General features: G+C 41.2%; 1 protein-coding gene across 1 annotated transcript; it reads right to left on the bottom strand.

The window, feature by feature from the left end:
- Positions 1–56: 56 nt before the first annotated feature.
- On the bottom strand, positions 57–19,210 carry LOC117475334 (calpastatin-like). The gene is made up of 13 exons (XM_034121485.1): positions 19,181–19,210; positions 18,996–19,079; positions 14,947–15,138; positions 14,717–14,800; positions 14,448–14,552; positions 14,153–14,174; positions 13,821–13,897; positions 13,545–13,658; positions 11,771–11,842; positions 10,535–10,648; positions 10,305–10,445; positions 1,431–1,571; positions 57–62 (listed from the first exon to the last, which is right to left on the bottom strand). The coding sequence occupies exons 1-13, from the start codon at positions 19,208–19,210 to the stop codon at positions 57–59; spliced, it is 1,182 nt and encodes a 393-aa protein (XP_033977376.1).
- Positions 19,211–21,461: the final 2,251 nt, after the last annotated feature.

The raw sequence follows: 21,461 nt of genomic DNA, 5'->3' as shown, positions 1-21,461 counted from the left end.
ATGAATTTTGAGCAAACGCTTTTTTGAGCCCCTCGGAGTAAAAAGGAAGTGGGCTGCTAAGTCTGCATGCAGAGTGAAAAACCACAAAGTCAAGATCGTGTTATTGGAGATTCGGTTCCCGTTCAGTGCGTACTGTATAAATGTCCTGTTGTATTTGTTCACATATTAAGGCACTTCATGTTAGTTTCTGTTTCTCTCTTTTGACACACACACACACACACACACACACACACACACACACACACACACACACACACACACACACACACACACACACACACACACACACACACACACACACACACACACACACCAGACTCTACATACAACACCGTTTTTATAATTTTTTTAATTAGCATTCCCTCATCTAAAATACATCTCACATCTTTTCAAAACCTTTGACATGAAAAAATGAAAACAAGGGTGCCGTATATTGATTTTGGACTTTACATTTTAAAAGCCTTTAAAAATGATACAGTGTTGTCTTTAATAGAGCATAGTACTGAAATATGACAGAACACCACATTGTACTTTAATAGCAAACATTAAAGGGCCCATGTCATGGCCATTTCCACTGATCATAATTCCATTGTTGAGGTCTACTAGAATAGATTTATATTGTGCAATTTTCCAAACTCACATTGGTTTCTCATACAGCATCTCTGTAAACTACGTGTATTCACTGAATTTCACTCTCTGCCTTTAACGACTCGTTGTAGCTCCAATAGCTCCAGCCCCCACCCTCCCTGTGAGCACAGTGTGCTCTGATTGGTCGGGACGTTGTGAATCGCGCTGAGCTCCGTGGAGGTGTTGTTTCCTTGTTAGCGATACACAGCCAAACTCATCCTGAGCACACACAAAGTCACAGCCGAAGTAAAAACAATAAGTGTGGCTTGATATTGAGTAAGAAAAAGGTTGATAAACGCTGTGAGAATGGGTCTGCAGAGAGAATTTCCCAACTGTCTGTTATCAGCCTGCAGCCAGGGAGGAGAAATCAGCAGAGCTGCTGCCTGCACATAGAGTGTGTGTGTGAGGAAGTCCGTGGATTGGTCAATTTGGACCAATCAGCGGGGGCTTAACGTAACGGCTCCGCGGACATAACATGACGGCTCCACGGATTGGTCCATTTCGTTCCGGGTACGGCTTGACATCATGCCGTACCCGGAACGAAATGGAAGAATCAAATGGACAATGACGTATCTCCAACGAGGCGTTTTGGGGAGGTATTTTCTGTGTTAGAGTTTTACTCGCTACAGGGTGTACTTTGAGGGTTTGTGACTCTGCACACCGTTTACATGCATAAAAACCTTCATAACACACAAGGGGACGGGTAATAACCGGAAAAGCATGACATGGGCCCTTTAAGATTTCCATAGAAGGAGGAACTATAAATGTAAATATTATAAATAACAGTGTATTTCCCGTGCTACCTTCAGGGGCTCTGAGTCCAGCACAGGAGGTTCCAGCTTTGTTGTGGCAGCGCCTGAAGCGACGGGTGCTACAGGTAGAGAGGCAGCAGCAGAGAAGTCACTGGACAGCAGGTCCAACGCTGTCTTATCATCCATAGACTTCTGCAGAGAGACAGGAAGTGCATGTGGTTTATACACAGTGAACTTTACACCATTTAACAGTGCTCGATTGTCTACTGTCATATTCTGAGACTGTGTGTGTGTGTGTGTGTGTGTGTGTGTGTGTGTGTGTGTGTGTGTGTGTGTGTGTGTGTGTGTGTCCTTTAAAACAACATTGGTAAACATTAGACTAATAGTAAAATTACTACAAGCTGTAAAAATCATATATCATGCATATCACAGTAGATATTCAAATCAACAAACCCACAGAGTTCTGTTTTAAAGCTTACGGTAGTTAAGGTAGGGACAATGGGCGCTTTCACACCGGAGTACTTATAAATAAAATAAATTGCTCTTATTGTCATTTCACAGTACAGGTACTATGTAACGAAATTGTTCCTCTGCATTTGACCCATCCTAGTGTTAGGAGCAGTGTGCTGCCGTGGACGGCGTCCGGGGAGCAGTGTAGGGAACGGTGCCTTGCTCAGGGACACCTCGGTAGCACTTGGTCTTGCCGGGACTCGAACTGGTGACCTTCCAGTTGCCAAGCCAAGTCTCTATCGACTTCGCCACCACCGCCATGGTATACTTTTCCCAGTATAGTTCCGATATAGTCCCGAAAATGTGCGTTCACACCAAAAAAATCCGGAACTAGAACTAACGGCGCCATTTCCACTACAGCGCGGAGCTTGCTTTAAGCGTGCCGTGCCGGGCCTGTTTTTGGTTGCGTTTCCACTTGGCGTAGTTCCGGCTAGCGGGTACTATTGGAGAGAATCGCTGGCAAGGGGGCTACAACTAAATGAACATATTTGACCGTGATTTTATTGTAATACACGTTTTCAAAATGATGCTGAAGTAACAACATACTGATTAGTTGTTAGTAAAAACCATGAATTAATGCTTTGACAAGTCTGCAGACAGACGGCAGGCAAAAAACCTTTTAAAATGCGTGTTTTCTAAATGAGATCGGCTAAGCTAACGCAGTACAGATGGAGCATCTTATTTCAGACTCCAGCATACAGCTTCCTGCCTACTACCAGCCAGTTACCTGCCTAAGACCTGCCAAAGACCAGTATCTGGGAATGTTAAGCCCTCCCACTATTTTCCAAGAGGGCGTTGCCAGATTTTCAATTTCAGGATTTAACCAGGAGATGGCGCTATATATTAAATAACTATGGCCAAACTAAGACTTAGTTTTTCACAAGAGAAAATGCAGATATTATATAAAAAACTAAAGTTAAAATCTTGTTTTTAATGCCCCAAGAGCAATAAAAACACTTGTTAAAAAAATCCTGAGTGAGGCTTTCATAAATTGCATTTAGCTGACGCTTTTATCCAAAGTGACTTACTATTTAATAAGTGATAAATGATTATTCATAACAAATATGAGTGATGTGTGATTATTATTCATGCTATATACTGATATAGGGCTAAGTAAGCAATCAATCCTGCAAATTAACCCTTAGTTGTTCAATATATTTATTCAGACATTGTGAGTAGAAATACAGAAATTCTGCTCCCACCTAAGGCCAACGTTGCAATATTACAACATTTCCCTAAAAACTTACCAAAACGTAAACATTTTTAAAACTCTTTCATTTCTGCTCCAGAGGCCAGGGGTTAAATTGGGATTTGATGTGTGGGGGGGCTCTGTTAGAAGGTGCGACGTGGGGGGGGGGGGAGAGAGAGTTAGACGCTCGTGAATTGTCAACGGGGGGGTTGACATCAGAGCATCGTCCTATGGGCTTAGCCCCGGACAGGTACAACAGGTATTCACTCAGAGGGGGGTACTAAATGCCACACATTTACATGTAGGCAAACAAAATCAACATACAGTAGGGGGGTGGGGGATGGTGAATCAGCTATGTTACTATTTATAATGTTATTGTTGTTACAACAGAAGATGTTTTTCTTTATATTGAAGTTAAATGCATCAATCTGGTGCACTTTGAGGTCAAAATTAAGAGATTTATGGATACCGCTGGAAAAAGCTGTGTGTGAAAGTTTAAATCTTCCTTATTGAGCTTTAAAACAAATGAATAACGACTATATATAATAATAAAATAAACACCGGCTGTTGTTATGCCTGCTGTAACGTTAAATTACTCCGTTCTCCGCTTAAATAATTATGCCGTTACAAAGCTTCATAGTTGTATTTATCATCTAAATTTGCCGAAACAAGTTTAATATTCTGAAAGCCAAGACTTTGTTTATTTGAAATCAGATGAAAACAAACTGTAACGGACCCTGCCGTGTTATCTTGATATTTCCGGCACAGACCCTTTCATACCGGCAATGCGCGATAGGAACTGCGACAGCATAAATATGCGAACACAAACCTACAGACTGCTGGAGAAGAGATATCACAGGGGGGGTTGGGACACACACATTCCGATGGCCAATTAGTTTTAAACAAAGAGTATAGCCTACTCAACAGTGGGGGCTGGTGAACGGTATGGTCAATGTTTGTAAACACTGTGACATTTTGACTTTATTTGATCATTTCAGTTAAAAACTAATTTAGTAATTTACAGGAAAGGAGTGCACGCTACTAAAGAGACACGCTACCATGGAAACCAAACAATGGTGTTGCTGTATTGAAGTCTGAGTGGAAACAGTCATATTTGGAGCGTTATGTTAGAATAAAACAGCCAGTTAGTGTTACTTCACTAACTGTAAGCTTGTCACTTAGGCCCCACTCACACGGGAACGTTTGCGTTTATGCACAGTATGCGTATTCAAAAAAGTATTCCGTTCACATGCATTCGTTTAATTTAATTTAATTCAAACGAGGCCGCTGGAAACGCTGTAGTACATATGCCGGGACTGTAAGTGTCGCTGTAACTTCCGCCAAAATACACCAAAAGCAACGAAGAAGAGCAGCCCGAGCAGCCCCGCCGCAATGTTGCCATGGCTACCCTTCTGTTTAAGCCCCGCGGTGTATTTAGCAACATGTAGTTCATGTAATTCTCCATGTCCACTTGTTGCTGATGGTTGTGGTAGAGGAGCTGTAGATTTTGCACTAATATCTGTAGCATGGTCAGTAGCAGTAGCACTAGCAGTAGCTACTGACAGGAGGAAGTGTGTGTGGCGATTGCTGGTATTCAGCGGGATATAGTCATTTCCTCAGCATATGGATAAATGCAACGGGGAAGTTAACTGAAAGAAACCGAATCTGTGGATATTGCATCGACCGACCAAGAAGCACGTCTCTGTGGAGAGGACGGCTCAGAAAGAGAGATATTCTCTACAAACACCGGGTGAGATCGCTCCTTTGTCAATATAATGGATCAATGCATGAAAACTGACTCTGTTTATTTTGTTTAAGGAGTATATTGGGCGTTAACAATTCTGGTTTGCCTTTTATAATATTATTTCATTCAAGAACCCCTTGTGCGTTTAATTAACACAGCTATTTTTGATAGTTGCTACAGCAGTGAGCAGGAGAGGTGGGGAGAGGTAGGGCTGTCGCTATTTTTTCAGGAAATATTCGTATAGAGGTGATTACACGGACTCGGTTGACCCCCCAGAGCATTTAGTTTGCAAATCTATCCACCTTGGGACCCGTTATCGTTTGTGGGGTCAGTTTCTATCGGCCTCGTGTAAATAATAGGGCTATACGCACGCGAAACTATGCAGATACAAGCAGTTTTCTCCTCGTGTAAACGGCGCCTCAGAGTAACCTACAGTTAACTTAACTGTTGGAAAAGAAAGATCAGGGGGGGGAGAGAGCTGTGGGTGATGGGCCATTAGGTTTGTAAACACACAGCTGAGAGCTGCCGTTTCATTCTGACTGTTTAAAAAACGGTAACAACGGACTATTTTTCTTGGCGGATGCATGTACATTTAAATCAATACATACAACTATTTTTTAAATCAATAAAAACATTTTCTAAATCCATAAAAGAATATTGGGAGTCATGTCGTAACTTGGTTGAGAATGTGGCCATGTAATAAGCGGGATAATTTGCAGCGACTTGGTCATTATGGGGAAAAATAACACCCAGGGACAGGGGCGGACTGGGACTACAAATCAGCCCGGGACTCTCGACCGGCCCACTTCGGTACCGCCGGCCCACCTCGGTAAATTATCAACGGGGGGGGGGGGGTGCTAGTGAGTTATCCGAGCGGCCCACCTCGGTGCCGCAAGTAATTACCGCGAGGAAATTGTCGACGGGGGGGGGGGGTGCTAGTGACTTATCCGAGCGGCCCACATCGTCCGACCGGCCCACTTCAGTACCGGCCCATCGGGATTCGTCCCGAACGTCCCGATGGCCAGTCCGCCCCTGCCCAGGGATCAAGATCCCTCCGCTACGCGGATCTTAATTTGCCTGACAAGGCTCCATTAAAATATAAATATGTTTAGTGAATTACTGAGTTTAGGCACGTTAATAACATTTTAATGAAGTTGAATACAGTATATTCATATTTGTCAGTGATTTCATGTCAATTCGGCGAACATAAACATAAATGATCGTGGTGAAGATGATGATTAAATTAGGATTAAAAATCGAGAGCCGGCTGCTTTCCTCTCGTTCGACAAAATTATTTTGTTAAATAACAACATGGTGATGTTTTGTAAATGATTACATGTCTTATTTAGCACAGACTATGATCCTATCCGTGACATATGGATCTTAACAAAGAACCGCTATACATTAGTACCAGACATATTGTGGTGATTGACATTATTCACCCACGGATCTATGGGTTAGGGCAGGGGTACTCAAATACAAATCTTAAAGGTCCAAAAAAAAATGTTTCAATAAGACAAAGGTCCGTTTATTACGGTCATTCAAACTTTTAAACAATTGCAACAAGATTCTTAACACGAGGTTGCAAAAACAAAAATAATCTGTATGCAGCAGTTTTCATTGTTATTGTGTCTGTGCTTGATCCCTCAGAGTCGCAGTGTGAGCTGCACAGCTATGAATAAAGGCAGCTGCACCCTCTTTCATTCAGCATTCCCATTATTGCTTTATAAATGTCTTGCCCCCTTGTGTGTCCACTGAGGTTCGTCAGGCCCAACACATCTTCAACAAACTCCCCCTTTGCCTCATCATAAAAACTCACAAACACCAGCAACTGAGCATTGTCAGTGGTGTCAGTGGACTCATCCACAGCTAAGGAAATGCACTGTGCATTTTTTATTCCATCACAAAGCTGATTAATCAAATCACCAGCCAGTATTTATGTTCTTCTGGTTGCTGTGGAATCTGAGAGGGGGATTTGCTTGATTTGACCTGTTATTTCCTCTTTTTGTTTGCCTTCAAACATGGTCTCCATCACTTCAGTCATGCATTATTTTATACTTCAGTTATTATCCAGTGGAAAGTCCTTACCTACTGGCCTAGTTAAATCAAAGTGGTTACTTTTTTTTGGCTGGGCAGTGTAGTTTTACACATTGTCTTATTTGACTTTCTCGGGACTTAAAACTGTTTTTTGGGGGCAGACCCCCACAAAGAAAAAAATATATTTACACACGTAAGGTCATCATCTTAACAGTTTTGTATGCTCATCCGTGAGCAGAGCATCAAGTTGACATGTCTATTACAGCTGAATGTGGCGATTACCATTTTGTTCAGCAAAACGCCTCACAAACGTATTAAGATCCACAGCTTTAGTGCGTTTTGATTCAATGCTGAGTACAGCCAAACTTGACAGTTTCTTCTCTGTCATTGTAGACCGCAAATACCTCATTCCTTCAGTACTTGGGTCCGAATGCTTCTCGTTTTGCGCCGTCCCGTTCAAATGAAATCGCCGCCAATCCGCCGGGGGAGGGGTTACAAGACGTGCATCTTGTGCTGCATTCACTTGCACTCGGACATTAGAGACTTTCTCTCATAAATGTCAGATGAGCCACAACTTTTCTTTCAAAACAAAGCTGCCAACTGGGGTGGCAGCTGGGGTGGCAAGTTGCCACACCATGCCACCCCGGTAGGTGAAACTAGGCTACTAGCAACAGTACAGATGCAACTGGATGAGCTGTTAACTCTTGCTCTGACTCAGACAGACCCGCCCTACTGTGCCTCTGATTCGCAGACTGTTGGTGGGGGGAAAAAACGCTGACGGGATGCTGAATGTGATTGGACCAAAGCGTTGACAGACACACACAGACAGTGGAACAGTCTGACATGCAGAGCGCTGTATGCAGCGGACATAGCGGAGAATGTTGACTCGTTGCGTTGTGGCGATGTCTCACAGATAACACAGATAATACAGATAATACATATGAAAAGTATAATTTGCTCAGAGTCCAGAGACAGTTGTGGTTCGGTCCGGATCCGGACCGGAGTCCGGACTTTGAGGATGCCTGGGTTAGGGTATTGTTCCGCACGGACATTTTTGTGAACCAGACCAGCTGTTTCCGCCGGTCTTCGCTTCCCGGGCATGAAGTTGTTTACATGTGTGTTCAGATGCTAAATAAAAGTTTAGCTTTTACTTTTGATACCCCGCCTCCGACTCCCGTCTCTCGGCACCACAACATCCAGTTTACTATATCGAAGTTGATTTCACATGAGCTCCAGTGTGGAACCCCACTGCAACCCCTGGTGGATCAATGATCCATTGCAGCTGGCTTCACAATAATTAAATGTATTTATCACGGGGGCGGTATCAAGTCAGACTGGGGGCCGGCTCTTCATCACGGGCCGATCACAGGCCGATCACGGACCAATCACGGACCAATCACGACCCTCGTGTTTCAAACTGTCCAAAATAAAACGCTCCATCTGTATATACTCCGACCGTCCACACTCACAACAACGGCCTATACAGACATAAATAAACCAGCGACTGTATTCGCCATGACACAGACAGTCTGTGGTTTGTACTTGTTTAACTGTTGTCTAGTTTCTGAACAGATATGAGGAGCTGTGAGCTTGAGTGCTAACAGCTAACGGCTGATGTTGTTTTTCTGTGGTTCTCATTGAAGATGACGTCACGGCTCCGTCTACACTGCGTTACTATAGTTGCTGCCCCAGCTACTAAACTGTAATGGAAACGCAGCATAAAGTGAGCCAGTCCTAACAAGGCCTAACGAGGCCTAGCCATACCAAGCGAGGCCCTGTAGTGGAAATGCGCCATACTGAGAAATGAGAACCTTTTCAACCCCTTTTCAGTCCCTGCTAGAGAGCAGGTACTTTCATGGGAGAAAAAGGTTCCCATTTCTGATTGGCTGGGCGGATTGCAAACCACGCCCCGTAAAACTCCCAAAAAGTTTTGTGAAGCCGCCATTTTATTTTCCTCGCATTAGCATTATTAGCATTAGCATTAGCCCAGTGCACAAACGGAGAGAGACTCATTTATGGCAACACAAAAGAAAACATGGGAGCGGTGGAGATGAGGAGGTGTCGGCGTTTCTGGCGATTTACTCGGAAGGCTTCAGAAGCCAGTCCCCAACTCCGGGGACTTCGGGTGGCAGTATACGCCGTGAAGTTGTTTGCGGCCTGCCAGTATATCCAAAGCAGAAGAAGAAGAAGTGACGTCAGCGGCTTCATTTGCCTAATCCTCCCTCAGGGACTTATTGCGGTGTGAACGCAATCTGCTCTTTAGTTCATCACTAAGTTCTGATGAACTAAGTTCTGATGAACTAAGTACGGCAAAGTACTTGGTGTGAATGCGCCTAATGTGTCTTCTTTATTACATTCTCTATTTTATAACTAAATAATATTTCACTGTTGTTTCAGCATGAACTTTAAAACAAGAATATATAAATGATCATATTTCTAAAACATGCACTAATACTTTGAATTATGCTCCACCAGCTGCTAACCTAAACCTAAATTGTTAATCAACCAGGCTGATGGGCTCTACTAAGTGGAAAAGTCCCACATTTAAATTAGTCTCTGGGATACACATGTCTGTTGAAAATGTAATGGCAAACAATCATACAGGTCTTTAGATATTTCAGTCTGGATGAAACACTCAACACTTGGCTAAAAAATGAAGTACGAAATTGCAACATAAAAATGCTACAGGAAGATGGACACCTTTAAAATTCCTGAGAGGCCAATATGAAACAAATTCTGGTGACTTTTTTTTTTTAAGTCTGATCGATATAGTTTTCTAATGTTTATGGCTTTAAAGAAAATCTAAGTTAGCTTATTTTACTAATTCCATTTGTTAAAACAAGTAGACAAGTTATGGCCTGTCATAGAAAAGTTATTTTGTGTCTGAATTATTGTCAGTGTTTGTTACTGTAGTACCAATTCTGACCACAAGAGGCTGAAGGGCAACATTACCATTATTTATGGTCCTTGGTCTTGGAATGACCTTCAATCACGCCTCAAACTGGGCACTTGTCTCAATAGCATGTTTTAAGTTGAACTTGTCTGAGGTCCTTACCACCAGCTGCTCTTGCAGTAATAAGTAGTGTACCTTTCTTACTGTCCTAGTGTGCACAATGTAGTGACTGCTTTTTCGTCTTTTGTTTTCTTGGTTACTGTATGTTCTCTGTATTTTATATGTTTGTGTAATGTGTTATGTGTAACGTTGCTGCCTTCTTGGCCAGGTCAGCATTGAAAATGAGATTTTATCTCAATGCTTTTATCTGGTTAAATAAATAAAAATTACCAATGTTCTAAATAGTAAAAATACATAGTTTTCTTACAAGTTAGGTTTTCATTTCTCCATGCATTTTAAACACATAGTCCACATATTGTGTGAGAGCCAGTCACTAACTTTCAAACCAAGAACTATCAGGCTTGGATAGTTGATCAATACATGTTTCCCTACTGGCCTCTCAAGGCTTCCGTACACAACAGAAACAAAGGGAGATATAAGACTGTTTTTTACCCCAGTGGGTCGATACTCTGGTGGCAACGTGTCGTCTCTCTCCCCCATCTTAATCAGCCTTTCTTCTTTCAGCTTCTCCTCCTGCAAAAAAACAAATTCAAAAACAGATTACAATCAGAACAGCTGAAGTGACTGGCCGACAAATACAAAAATATTCTCTCTCATGTTACATTGACGAGGTCTTTTGTAGGAACTGGGGCGGGCATAGGGACGGGTGTGATGTCCTTCAAGGTGTCTGACAGAGCATCCAGGGCCTCCAGGAAATGGTCTGCTCCTGCGGCCAGCTGAGGGCACAAACACAGACAAAAATATTCCGATCTTGTTACTGCAGGGATTAAGAGAGTCCAAAAAAGGCTTGAGATGTACTCGTGCTGTGTTTACATCTGCGGCAGATTCTGTGGGAGCACATGCAGCGGACTTCAGCGTCGACGCAGCCGAGGAGGAAACAAAGGCCCCACTCACACGGGAACGTTTGCGTTTATGCACAGTATGCGTATTCAAAAAAGTCTTCCGTTCACATGCATTCGTTTCATTTAACGTGTCTGTTCAAACGAGGCCGCTGGAAACACTGTAGTACATATGCCGGGACTGTAAGTGGCGCTGTAACTTCCGCCAAAATACACCAAAAGCAGCGAAGAAGAGCAGCCCGAGCAGCCCCGCAGCAATGTTGCCATGGCTACCCTTCTGTTTAAGCCCCGCGGTGTATTTAGCAACATGTAGTTCATGTAATTCTCCATGTCCACTTGTTGCTGATGGTTGTGGTAGAGGAGCTGTAGATTTTGCACTAATATCTGTAGCATGGTCAGTAGCAGTAGCACTAGCAGTAGCTACTGACAGGAGGAAGTGTGTGTGGCGATTGCTGGTATTCAGCGGGATATAGTAATTTCCTCAGCATATGGATAAATTCAACGGGGAAGTTAACTGAAAGAAACCAAATCTGTGGATATTGCATCGACCGACCAAGAAGCACGTCTCTGTGGAGAGGACACGCTCAGAAAGAGAGATATTCTCTACAAACACCGGGTGAGATCGCTCCTTTGTCAATATAATGGATCAATGCATGAAATCTGACTCTGTTTATTTTGTTTAAGGAGTATATTGGGCGTTAACAATTCTGGTTTGCCTTTTATAATATTATTTCATTCAAGAACCCCTTGTGCGTTTAATTAACACAGCTATTTTTGATAGTTGCTACAGCAGTGAGCAGGAGAGGTGGGGAGAGGTAGGGCTATCGCTATTTTTTCAGGAAATATTCGTATAGAGGTGATTACACGGACTCGGTTGACCCCCCAGAGCGTTTCGTTTGCAAATCTATCCACCTTGGGACCCGTTATCGTTTGTGGGGTCAGTTTCTATCGGCCTCGTGTAAATAATAGGGCTATACGCACGCGAAACTATGCAGATACAAGCAGTTTTCTCCTCATGTAAACGGCGCCAAAGTCTCCCGCCAAGGCGTCCAGAGCAAAGTCTGCAGAGGGCTGAAGGAGTGACCAAATATAGCAGGGTTGCCAACTCTCACGCATCTGGCGTGTGACACACGCTTTCACTCTCAATCTCACGCTCTCACGCTGCCCAAACTATTCTCACGCCAAAACCAAGAATACGAAGACTAGAAACAGTTTTTAAAACTTTTGTCACGTAGTGATCGTCTTCTCAATAGAACATCTTTGATAATGTCTTCTGGCCAATCAGAATCACGATAACGGCGTGGTGTTGTTGCAGGAAGTCCCGACGGAGAATACTTTTGCGGTAGTACATCTCTATACATTGATACAACATTACGTGTTGATAGAAATCAACACGTAATGAAATAAGACCCCACGGTTTGATGATTGATAGGTGTGTGGGCTGTCTTTCATTTTGACACACAGAACAATGGGGGCTATCCACTCTTATCCACAATGTAAAGTAATTCACACAGCCTCTTCCCTCTCTCTGTGAGGAGCAGCACTGCTGCAGCAGGTTCAGCTTTCAGAACAAAGTAACAAAAAACTAATATGGCATTCATTTTTTTAAATGTGTAGTAATAGATTTATTTATTTTTCTTCTCAAGAGAGTACCAGAATGTGTATTTTATGTTAGTATTTAAAAAAATCTCCTGGGGGAGAATCCCCCCAGACCCCCCTGCAGGGCTTGGGTTTTCTGCATGTCAACTCTTTCACCTGTGGGGAAATTGCACGATTGGCTCCAGGACGCCCTTTTTATTTACTACAAGACAAATGTGCCTTTTTATTTCATAGAGTTCAATTTGGATTGAGACAGGGAAATAATCTAAACCTCACGCGTGGCGTTTCACTGTCAAGGGGGGAGCATGTAATTACATTGCAAATACTGACTTGAGCCCCACCACTGTATGGGTTAGCCCTACCATAGATTACCCAACAAAAATACTCTGGAGCGCATGCGCAGATCTAAGATCCAGTAGAAATGATAAAAAAGTAAAAGTCTGCTGCTTATTGTTCTACTACTGTAGGCCAAAATAGAGTCAAAGAGTATATGAGAGTGAGAGTGTGTTAATTAATATATTTGGCAGTTTGGAGTAAGTCTGTAGATTTGTTTGTGTGTGTGTGTTTCATGTATAGGCCTCTCACGATAATTAATTTTGTTGGATACATTTTCCCGGAAATTATTGCGATAAACGATAATATTCTCGGCACCGTTGTATGACCATTTTAGACCACTGACATAATGATAATATATAATAATAGTTCAAGTACATCCTTTCAAACTGCTAGTCACATCCTCATGTAAATGGCAATTTATCGAGGTCAGAAAAGTTATCGAGTTCATTTTTATTTATCGTACGATAAGTCAATTAATTGCTTATCGCGACAGGCACACAATAAAACAGTGGAAACAAACATGTTTGACTTTCATTAGTGAATGAAACTGTGTGCCTGTGTCCATTATTGTGTATTTGTATATATTGTATATATATATCCTATATATATGCTAAGGTCCCGCTGCTGACACGATAGCAGTCATTTCGTGCGCATATGTGTAATTAAACCGAATTAAACCCATGATATCAAAATCTCACTCCAGCCAGGTACCCAAAGTTGGCAACCCTGTAATATAGGGTGTTTAATTTCTATGGGACTTTTCCAATGCGAAAAGATATCCTTGCATCACATTGTATTCTTTAGAGCTACATTAACCAGTGCTGGATCCAGTGTGTACCTGTGCAGGGGGGACTGAGGGGGTGATGACAGGAGCCTGGACCACAGGAGCGGATGAGGAAAACGCAAAGTCTCCAGATAAAAAGTCCAGAGCATCACCAGTGTTGATGGAGGGCTGCAGGACGAGGGCAAAATGTAGGAAAAAGATGATTAAAGTATGATATTGGGAGATAGATATAAGTTGAAATAAGGGTGAGATGTCTGATTTATCAATACTAACAAGGTAAAGAGTGTCAACCTATCATTAAACTAAAAATATTGCAGACATTTTTCTCACCTCAGGTTTAGGAGAAGGCCGTTTTTTGCGTCCCTCATTGAACCTGTATTCTGGAGGAATGGAGTCATCCCTCTCTCCTATGGAAATTATCCGACTGAACAAAACGTGATCCGTCTCTTAAATGTGTGTCAACCACAGACCTTATTTCGAGCTATTTTCCTAAATCCTATGGAGAAAGGAACCCATGCGCAGCTTACTTCCGGGTTTTAGGACGCGTCACTGTGGCACTCTATTGGAGTTAGGTGGCCAGGCACTTTTTTTTACAAAATTAAATGTTTTGATTACCTGTGGATAATTATTTAATTTATATGTTATTTTATTTGTAACTGCACTGCAGACAGAGTGCAGATCTACCTGGACATACAATGCAGACAATAGAAGTGTTTATAATACTCAACACATTTTAGCAATTGTGTGTCTAATTTTTTATCTATCAGTAATCGGCTACCCTGCTCTCAATATTGACATCGACCTTTCAAAAAACGTACATCTGTTGACCCCTACTATATCTACCATTGATTATGTAAGACATGATAAGGCAACACAATCTTGTGGATTAGGTGAAGCAAAAACCACAGTTTGAGTTTTTCTAATGGGAGTGATTGTGGGTCTGTGAGTGTCCCATACCGAGATGATGTCCTCAGGTCTGAGTTTGGGGAGTTCAGCTTTAAGGAGGTCTTTTGGCAGCGTGTCACTGAGAGCACCGAGAGCATCCAGAGAGAAGGAGTCACCCTGAGGAGACAAGGAGAAGAAGAATATAATGAGACTGTCGTAAAAAAAATAGTGAGATAAGTAAAAGAAGATATATAATGCAAGATGAGGTGGTCCATTTATTTTTACTTTGTCTGCAGTTTAGACGCATGTACAAAAATGCATAGTAGTAATAGAAGCAATACCTTATCAGTCTTGGGTTTTGGCTGTCGTGGTTGTACATGGATGACGTCAACTTTGTTAGGGCGCTCCAGAGGACAAACCGTTCTCTACAGGAACACAAGGACATACTTTAGGACATGTAGGTGAAGCCGTGGGGGGACAGAAAACCCAAGGACTGACACAAAGAGCCCGCAATACAAAATCATTTCAATTTGTCATATAAACACACACACAAACACAGCAATAGCTTTACCTCTGGTGTCTTTTTCTTGGTTGCAGGAGGGGCAGGTGCCTGAACTCCAGAAGCTTTGGTTGCAGACACAAAGTCTTCAGAAAGCATATCCAGAGCTGACAAGTCCTCTACCTTATTAAACCTGTATTTTGGAGCAATGGAGTCTTCCCTCTCTCCTACAAATACACTCATCTCCTTCTTGTGTTTGCCCTCCTAAAAAAAAAGTTGAGGAGATAATAATGCCTGTTGAGTCTTTCTGTGAGAAACTGACACAAATGCTACCAATATGCCAACAGCCGAAGGTGTCCTCAAGGCTGTGAGCTCTGTGAGTGTTTGTGCTCCTACCGAGATGATGTCCTCAGGTCTGAGCTTGTGGCCGGTTTATCTGGTTTTATCTGGTGTACCAGCTAAACCAGATAAACCGGCCACCAGCTAAACCAGACATCCTGGCCAGTTAAAAAAACAGCATACCAGCGGCTGGTCACCAGCATCCATCTATCACCAGCTTATGTTTAATAATAGTATTAAATATGCCATGCTGGAAGCTTACCAGGATTCCAGGTGACCAGCATACATTGTTTAAATACTGGTATGATTATTTAAACCAGAGAACATGAATATACTGTATTACAAAGATTAATTGTGTCATGTATTCTGGTATCTAGCAAAAATAAAGACATTGTATTACATTACATTACATTACATGTCATTTGTTAGACGCTTTTATCCAAAGCGACTTACATACATTCAGTACTGTGGACAATCCCCACAGGAACAATTTGGGGTGAAGTGTCTTGCCCAGGGACACAATGACATGCTGACTGCAGTGGGACACACTCTCCACTGAGCCACAGCCTCCCATATTGTATAGTGTTCATAACAGTATTTTAATTTAATAAATAGCTAGTTAATATAATAAAATACACAGTAACAATACAATAATTATACAAATAACAACCAACCTGCAAATCAACCTATACATCAAAATAAATATATTATCTAAAGCAGGTGCATTTGATTTAAAATAAAAGTAATAAATAGAATTCAATATTTAAATAGTAATAAAAACAGTAACACTATGTATGATTAGAAAAAGGCAACAAAGAAAGTGTTTTTTGTTTTTCCTTGTTCATGTCCATAATGTTTCCCGTTGTGTAGCGTCCAGCCTTTCCCAATCTGGCCTGCACTTCTGTCTGTTGAAGCCACTTCTTGAAGCAAACTGAAAATAAATGTACAGATATAAGTACACTGTAAGGATTCAGGAACTTGTGAATCTTCAGGCAGAAAATATGAAAACACCTGTTCAAAGTTCCAGTTCCCTGTACATGGAACCATGCCTGTCCTCTGTTCCACATGTCTTCAGTTAGTTCTGGACCCTATGACTCGGACACTAGTTCTACCAAGGCTTATTAGAGGTAAGAGTGGTAGGAGAGGAGTGGAGTTATCTTTGTATTTAGGCTGCAAGTCGACACAGGTGATCAAATGCTGATGCTAAATGATCCGATTAATTTGATATTGATTGTCTGCCAATACCGAATCCTGATCCGATTCTTCTATTTCCCAGATAATACAGCTGCACCATGTACACTAGCTCTATTTGTTTTTGCCATTGTAATCATAAGCAATTGTTGACTGTAACGTCTATGCCAACCAACTGTAATTTGTAATGTATTTTACCATACTTTAACGGTCAAGATCTGGCAACCACAGCAGCCCAAATGTTAACGTAAAATGAACAAGGAAAAACAAAAAACACTTTATTTTTTCTAATCATACATAGTGTTACTGTTTTTGTTACCATTTAAATATTGAATTCTATTTATTGCTTTTATTTTAAATCAAATGCACCTGTTTTAGATAATATATTTATTTTTGATGTATAGGTTGATTTGCAGGTTGGTTGTTATTTGTATAATTAGTGTATTGTTACTGTGTATTTTATTATATTAACTAGATATTTATTTAATTAAAATACTGTTGTGAACACTATACAATGTCTTTATTTTTGGTAGATACCAGAATACATGACACAATGAATCTTTGTAATATATTTATGTTCTCTGGTTTAACCTGTTAAGCACCAAGCCTGTTTTTCATGTTTCAGGCTCGAAAATGACATGCCCAAAACAAATGACTACAACTTAACTTCTAAAAGGGTTATATGAATAATTTATTTTATCAAAGCAAGGGTACATCTGTGAGTTGGATGTAGAAGTGTCAGAATCAATATAGATGTTTTTTATTTTAAAGAAAATTCAGATTTTACATAGTAAAAAACTGTAAATTATAGTGTCCGTCCAAAAATTCTTTTTTACAGATAGTGAAAACTACCCTTGGATGATGGGTTAGTAGACTAAAAGCTTTAGGAATCCAAAGTACAACATATAATAAGTACCCTGTATCAAGATTGATGCAAAACAAGTGACATTTGACCTTTTTAGAGAGGTTTAGCCAAAACCACCCCACCTCTGAGGTGATTTGGGTGAAAATGGGGTTTTTTCTATATCTCTGGCCCCCCTTGGTCGATTTTGATGGTTGACACCTCTTTCTGACCGTTAGAGCCAATAGAATCGAAGGGGGAGGCCCCCACACACACATGTTGTGAACAGAAAAGGTGGGGGCTGCGCGCATGTAAATTTGCAGCAGAGTGGACCTATCTCTAGCTCTGGCATTTGGAAACGAAAAAGCAGTTGTATTGCTTATGGATTATCAGAAATCATTTCAAAGAGTACACAGACACATTGGATTAACCTATGGATTAACTGCAGCATCGTTTTTTTATCGTTTTAATGCCATTGAAGACCAGTTTTGACCAAGGTAAGCCATGTTAGCGCTTCTAGCTACCTAGCTCCACATGTTATGATGTACGCTTTCGTTTATAGCGTCGCAAATGTTTATCACTGAGTGTTGAGGTGGGCACCCCCAGATTCTGTATCTCCAGCTGATGCAAAACGAGGGTTTGGCTGTGCATCTAGGATAAGTAATAAGGGAGTTAGAGTGAGTTTAGGTGCAGAGATAGGTTATATTTTTTCGCTCGTGGCTAATTCAGAGGCTGAGTGTTAGCATTGTGGTTTAAAAAAAATAAAAAGATCAGTTAGCTGAGTTTCTTCCCGTTACATGGATATAAAACATTCATAGTTTATTAAATATTAAGATTCCTTAGACGTTGTTTCCTGCAAATGACGCGTTTATCCGCCCGGTACCGGGGGGGCCGTGCGTAACAGGTTAAATAATCATACCAGTATTTAAACAATGTATGCTGGTCACCTGGAATCCTGGTAAGCTTCCAGCATGGTATATTTAATACTATTATTAAACATAAGCTGGTGATAGATGGATGCTGGTGACCAGCCACTGGTATGCTGTTTTTTTTAGCTGGCCAGGATGTCTGGTTTAGCTGGTTTGGCTGGTTTAGCTGGTTTAGCTAAACCAGCCAAACCAGCCATCCTGGCCAGCTAAAGTATCCAAAACCCCTGACCAGCTAAGTTGGTCTAAGCAGATTTTTTCAGCAGGGAGAAGTGCATTACATATTAAAGTTTTAGAGAAAATGCATGTGTTTGTGAAGTAATGAGCATTCAACTGACTAAATGATACCTCTAAAGTGCACAAGTAGTTTGAGAGTTTGGAAATAGATGTTTAGATCTTTTTGCTGTTGTTAGACGCAGCCCCCATATAGTTATATCCATCAAACCTTAAAGGCTTGCGAGAAAATATTTGTCTTCATTAATTCAAGGTATCACAGGTTGAGTAATTGGCTTCCAACGGCCATTTTGTGGGTGAATTATCACGGAATAGTTATACCTGCTTGATAACAGCATTTTAGCGTTTTTATTGTGAGCATGATGTTATCTCCAAGAGCCACTGGGCCAGAGTACACAAAGCTGTTTTTTGCAAATCTGAATGCTGCCTCATTGCTTCTAGTTTCTGTTTGGATCACTTTGATACTTTCAAAAAAGTAAAAATTAGCCAAAGTCTGAGTCATAACAATCATCTTTTTCTTTGTTTTGTATCCTTGATGAACGAAGATGATCAACATTACACTGGATCAGAGATATGTGAGTGTGCTGTACCGTGGCAGTTGCAGCCTCCAGAGAGAAATCATCAGGGATTTTCTCCTGCATGAATTTGTTAGCAGGAGGACACACAGGGGCTTTCTGCAACAACCAACAAAGATAATGTAAGATACTGTATTCCTGCAATATGTGTACACTACTTTACTCAAAACATATGCATGTGTGAGATATCCACACTGTACCTGTGCAGGAGGAGCTGATGAGGAGTCCATGAAGTCTCTAGACAAAAAGTCCAGAGCATCAGCAGTACCCAAGGCCGTACATTCATCTCATATCTAAAACCCATGATAAAAACCCTGAAAATGCTTTTCTTGATTTTGATGTTTATAAAGATTTGTAAAATGTCTGATCATTCTTGATGTCATGTAAGGACACGGAGATGCCCACACCATTACAAAAGAAAGTAAGTCGTTTTCTATTTATCCAACATTGTCTTTCCAATTAGAAATACTAAAGCCACCCCAACCCTGACACCAAAACGAAAGTGTTGTATGTGTTGTATTAAAATATATATGTATATTTGTGTATTTATTTGGCTGTTTAATATTCGATTCTGCATATTTTAAATTAATTTGAAATGTTCTTTCAATGAAACTTCTCTTTAAATCTAAAATTGCGCATAAACATTACATACCAAACTCTAACTTAATTTTCTGTCTGAACTTCGCTCCATTTTCCAGTAATAAGTAACCCATTCTTAGCAGATTTATTTTGGGTATACTATAAGGAATAAAGTGTTAATAAATACCGTTTACTAATCACATGATTATTTTGGGAGAAAAAGATAATTCTTATTTTTTTCTTGAGAAAGTTACCTGTGCGCCAAGGAGGAAGTGGAGCACATCCCCTTCGGGCTCATCAAGATCTTTAGAAGATTCTTTAGCGGTTATTTTGGTAAGTAAGTCAAAAGTAATATAAAAGTAGTGTAACTCATTACATTTCAGAGACAGTAATATTGTAATGTAACTTATTAGCCTACTTAAAAAAGACAGTAAAGTAATATGTACTGTATTACATTTTGACTTGCCCAACACTGGCTGTAAGTAGCCTACGTGTGCCGCGAAAAGTGTAGTTGTGAAGAGGAGACGAGACAGAGCAGCCTATAGCGATTAAAATCAGTAAAACGGAAAGAAAATGAATGAAGTTGACCATCTACTTCAGCTTTGGTAAGTTCATTTTATGTCATATATTTTGTTGATCTTCTGTGTGTTGCCTATAGGCTATTGCTCTGCTGGATCGATTGATATTGTGACCTCGGTGATGAGTGTCTGTGTTTTCCTTATACACCCCCCTCCCCCCCCTCTCTCTCTATCGGAACCATGGATAGCCTACAGCAGGGCTTCTCAAACTCCGGACCACGGTCCGGATCCGGACCGAACTGCAAATCAATCCGGACCGAACCCTGTGTCCCATTATAAAAATGTTAAAAAAAAAAAAAAATTAAAATAAATCTGATTCTGATAAATTAATGTACATCATTGTGTACGCGCGTCTTGTGTCTGACGCATTGTGAGAATGTACGTGCATATATATTTACTTGTGTGCGCGAGCGTGACACGCATTGCAGACCGCAAGTTAACCGCAAGTTTACCTTGACTTTCTAATGCTTCTAATGCCTTTTTTGCAGAGGTTCAAGGCATTGGCTACAGACAAACAGTGCCATTTCTCCCACTAGTTCAAGCCACCATACTGTATGTATGTATTGAATGTGTGTCTGTATACAGGGGCGCCGTTTGCCGACAGGCAAGGCAGGCAAGTGCTTGGACCAGAAGGGGCCCCCCAAAGAAGGTAGATTAAGAAGGTGGCGGCTGGTGGAAAATATTTTAGGTGGGGCTGTGGAAATGGTGATACTAGGGGGCAGCGGCGGACTGGGACTACGAATCAGCCCGGGACTCTCGACCGGCCCACCTCGGTACCGCAAGAAATCACCGCTAGTAGGTGCCGCAAGTCAATACCGCTATATGAGAAGACTGATCAATACCTCCATAATCTTCAGTGTGGTTAGCTATGAATCTTCCAAAACTTCCAAACACCTTGTCCTGGACATAGTTTCTACAGCATAAACTGTGCAACACTACAGTAGGCCCACACAAACTGCAGAACACCGGGGCTTTGGGAACTCTCAAAATTACTTTATTAATTAATTGCTTTTTTCCCCCGTTTTTTTTCTCACGAAACTCTTAAAATGTAATAAACTATTCATGTGTCCTACTCATTTAACGGGAAGAAACGCAGCTAACTGATGATATGAACCATGTTTACCGAAACAAAACACAAGTCTCACAAGAAGCGTCTAAATGAGCCCTGAGCGGAAAAATGCTAACGCACTCTAGGTATAAATCAATCGATATACTTATCGGATATGCACAAACAAGCTTATGCTAACAAGCTGAGATTCCACAGATTCTAGAAATATAAGTATCATTACTGAGCGATCAGAACTCGCGACAGGGGAAGCAAATA

Source organism: Trematomus bernacchii, unplaced genomic scaffold, assembly GCF_902827165.1.
Source record: "Trematomus bernacchii unplaced genomic scaffold, fTreBer1.1, whole genome shotgun sequence".
NCBI classification, from domain to species: domain Eukaryota; kingdom Metazoa; phylum Chordata; class Actinopteri; order Perciformes; family Nototheniidae; genus Trematomus; species Trematomus bernacchii.
This window is presented reverse-complemented; position numbering and strand designations above follow the sequence as displayed.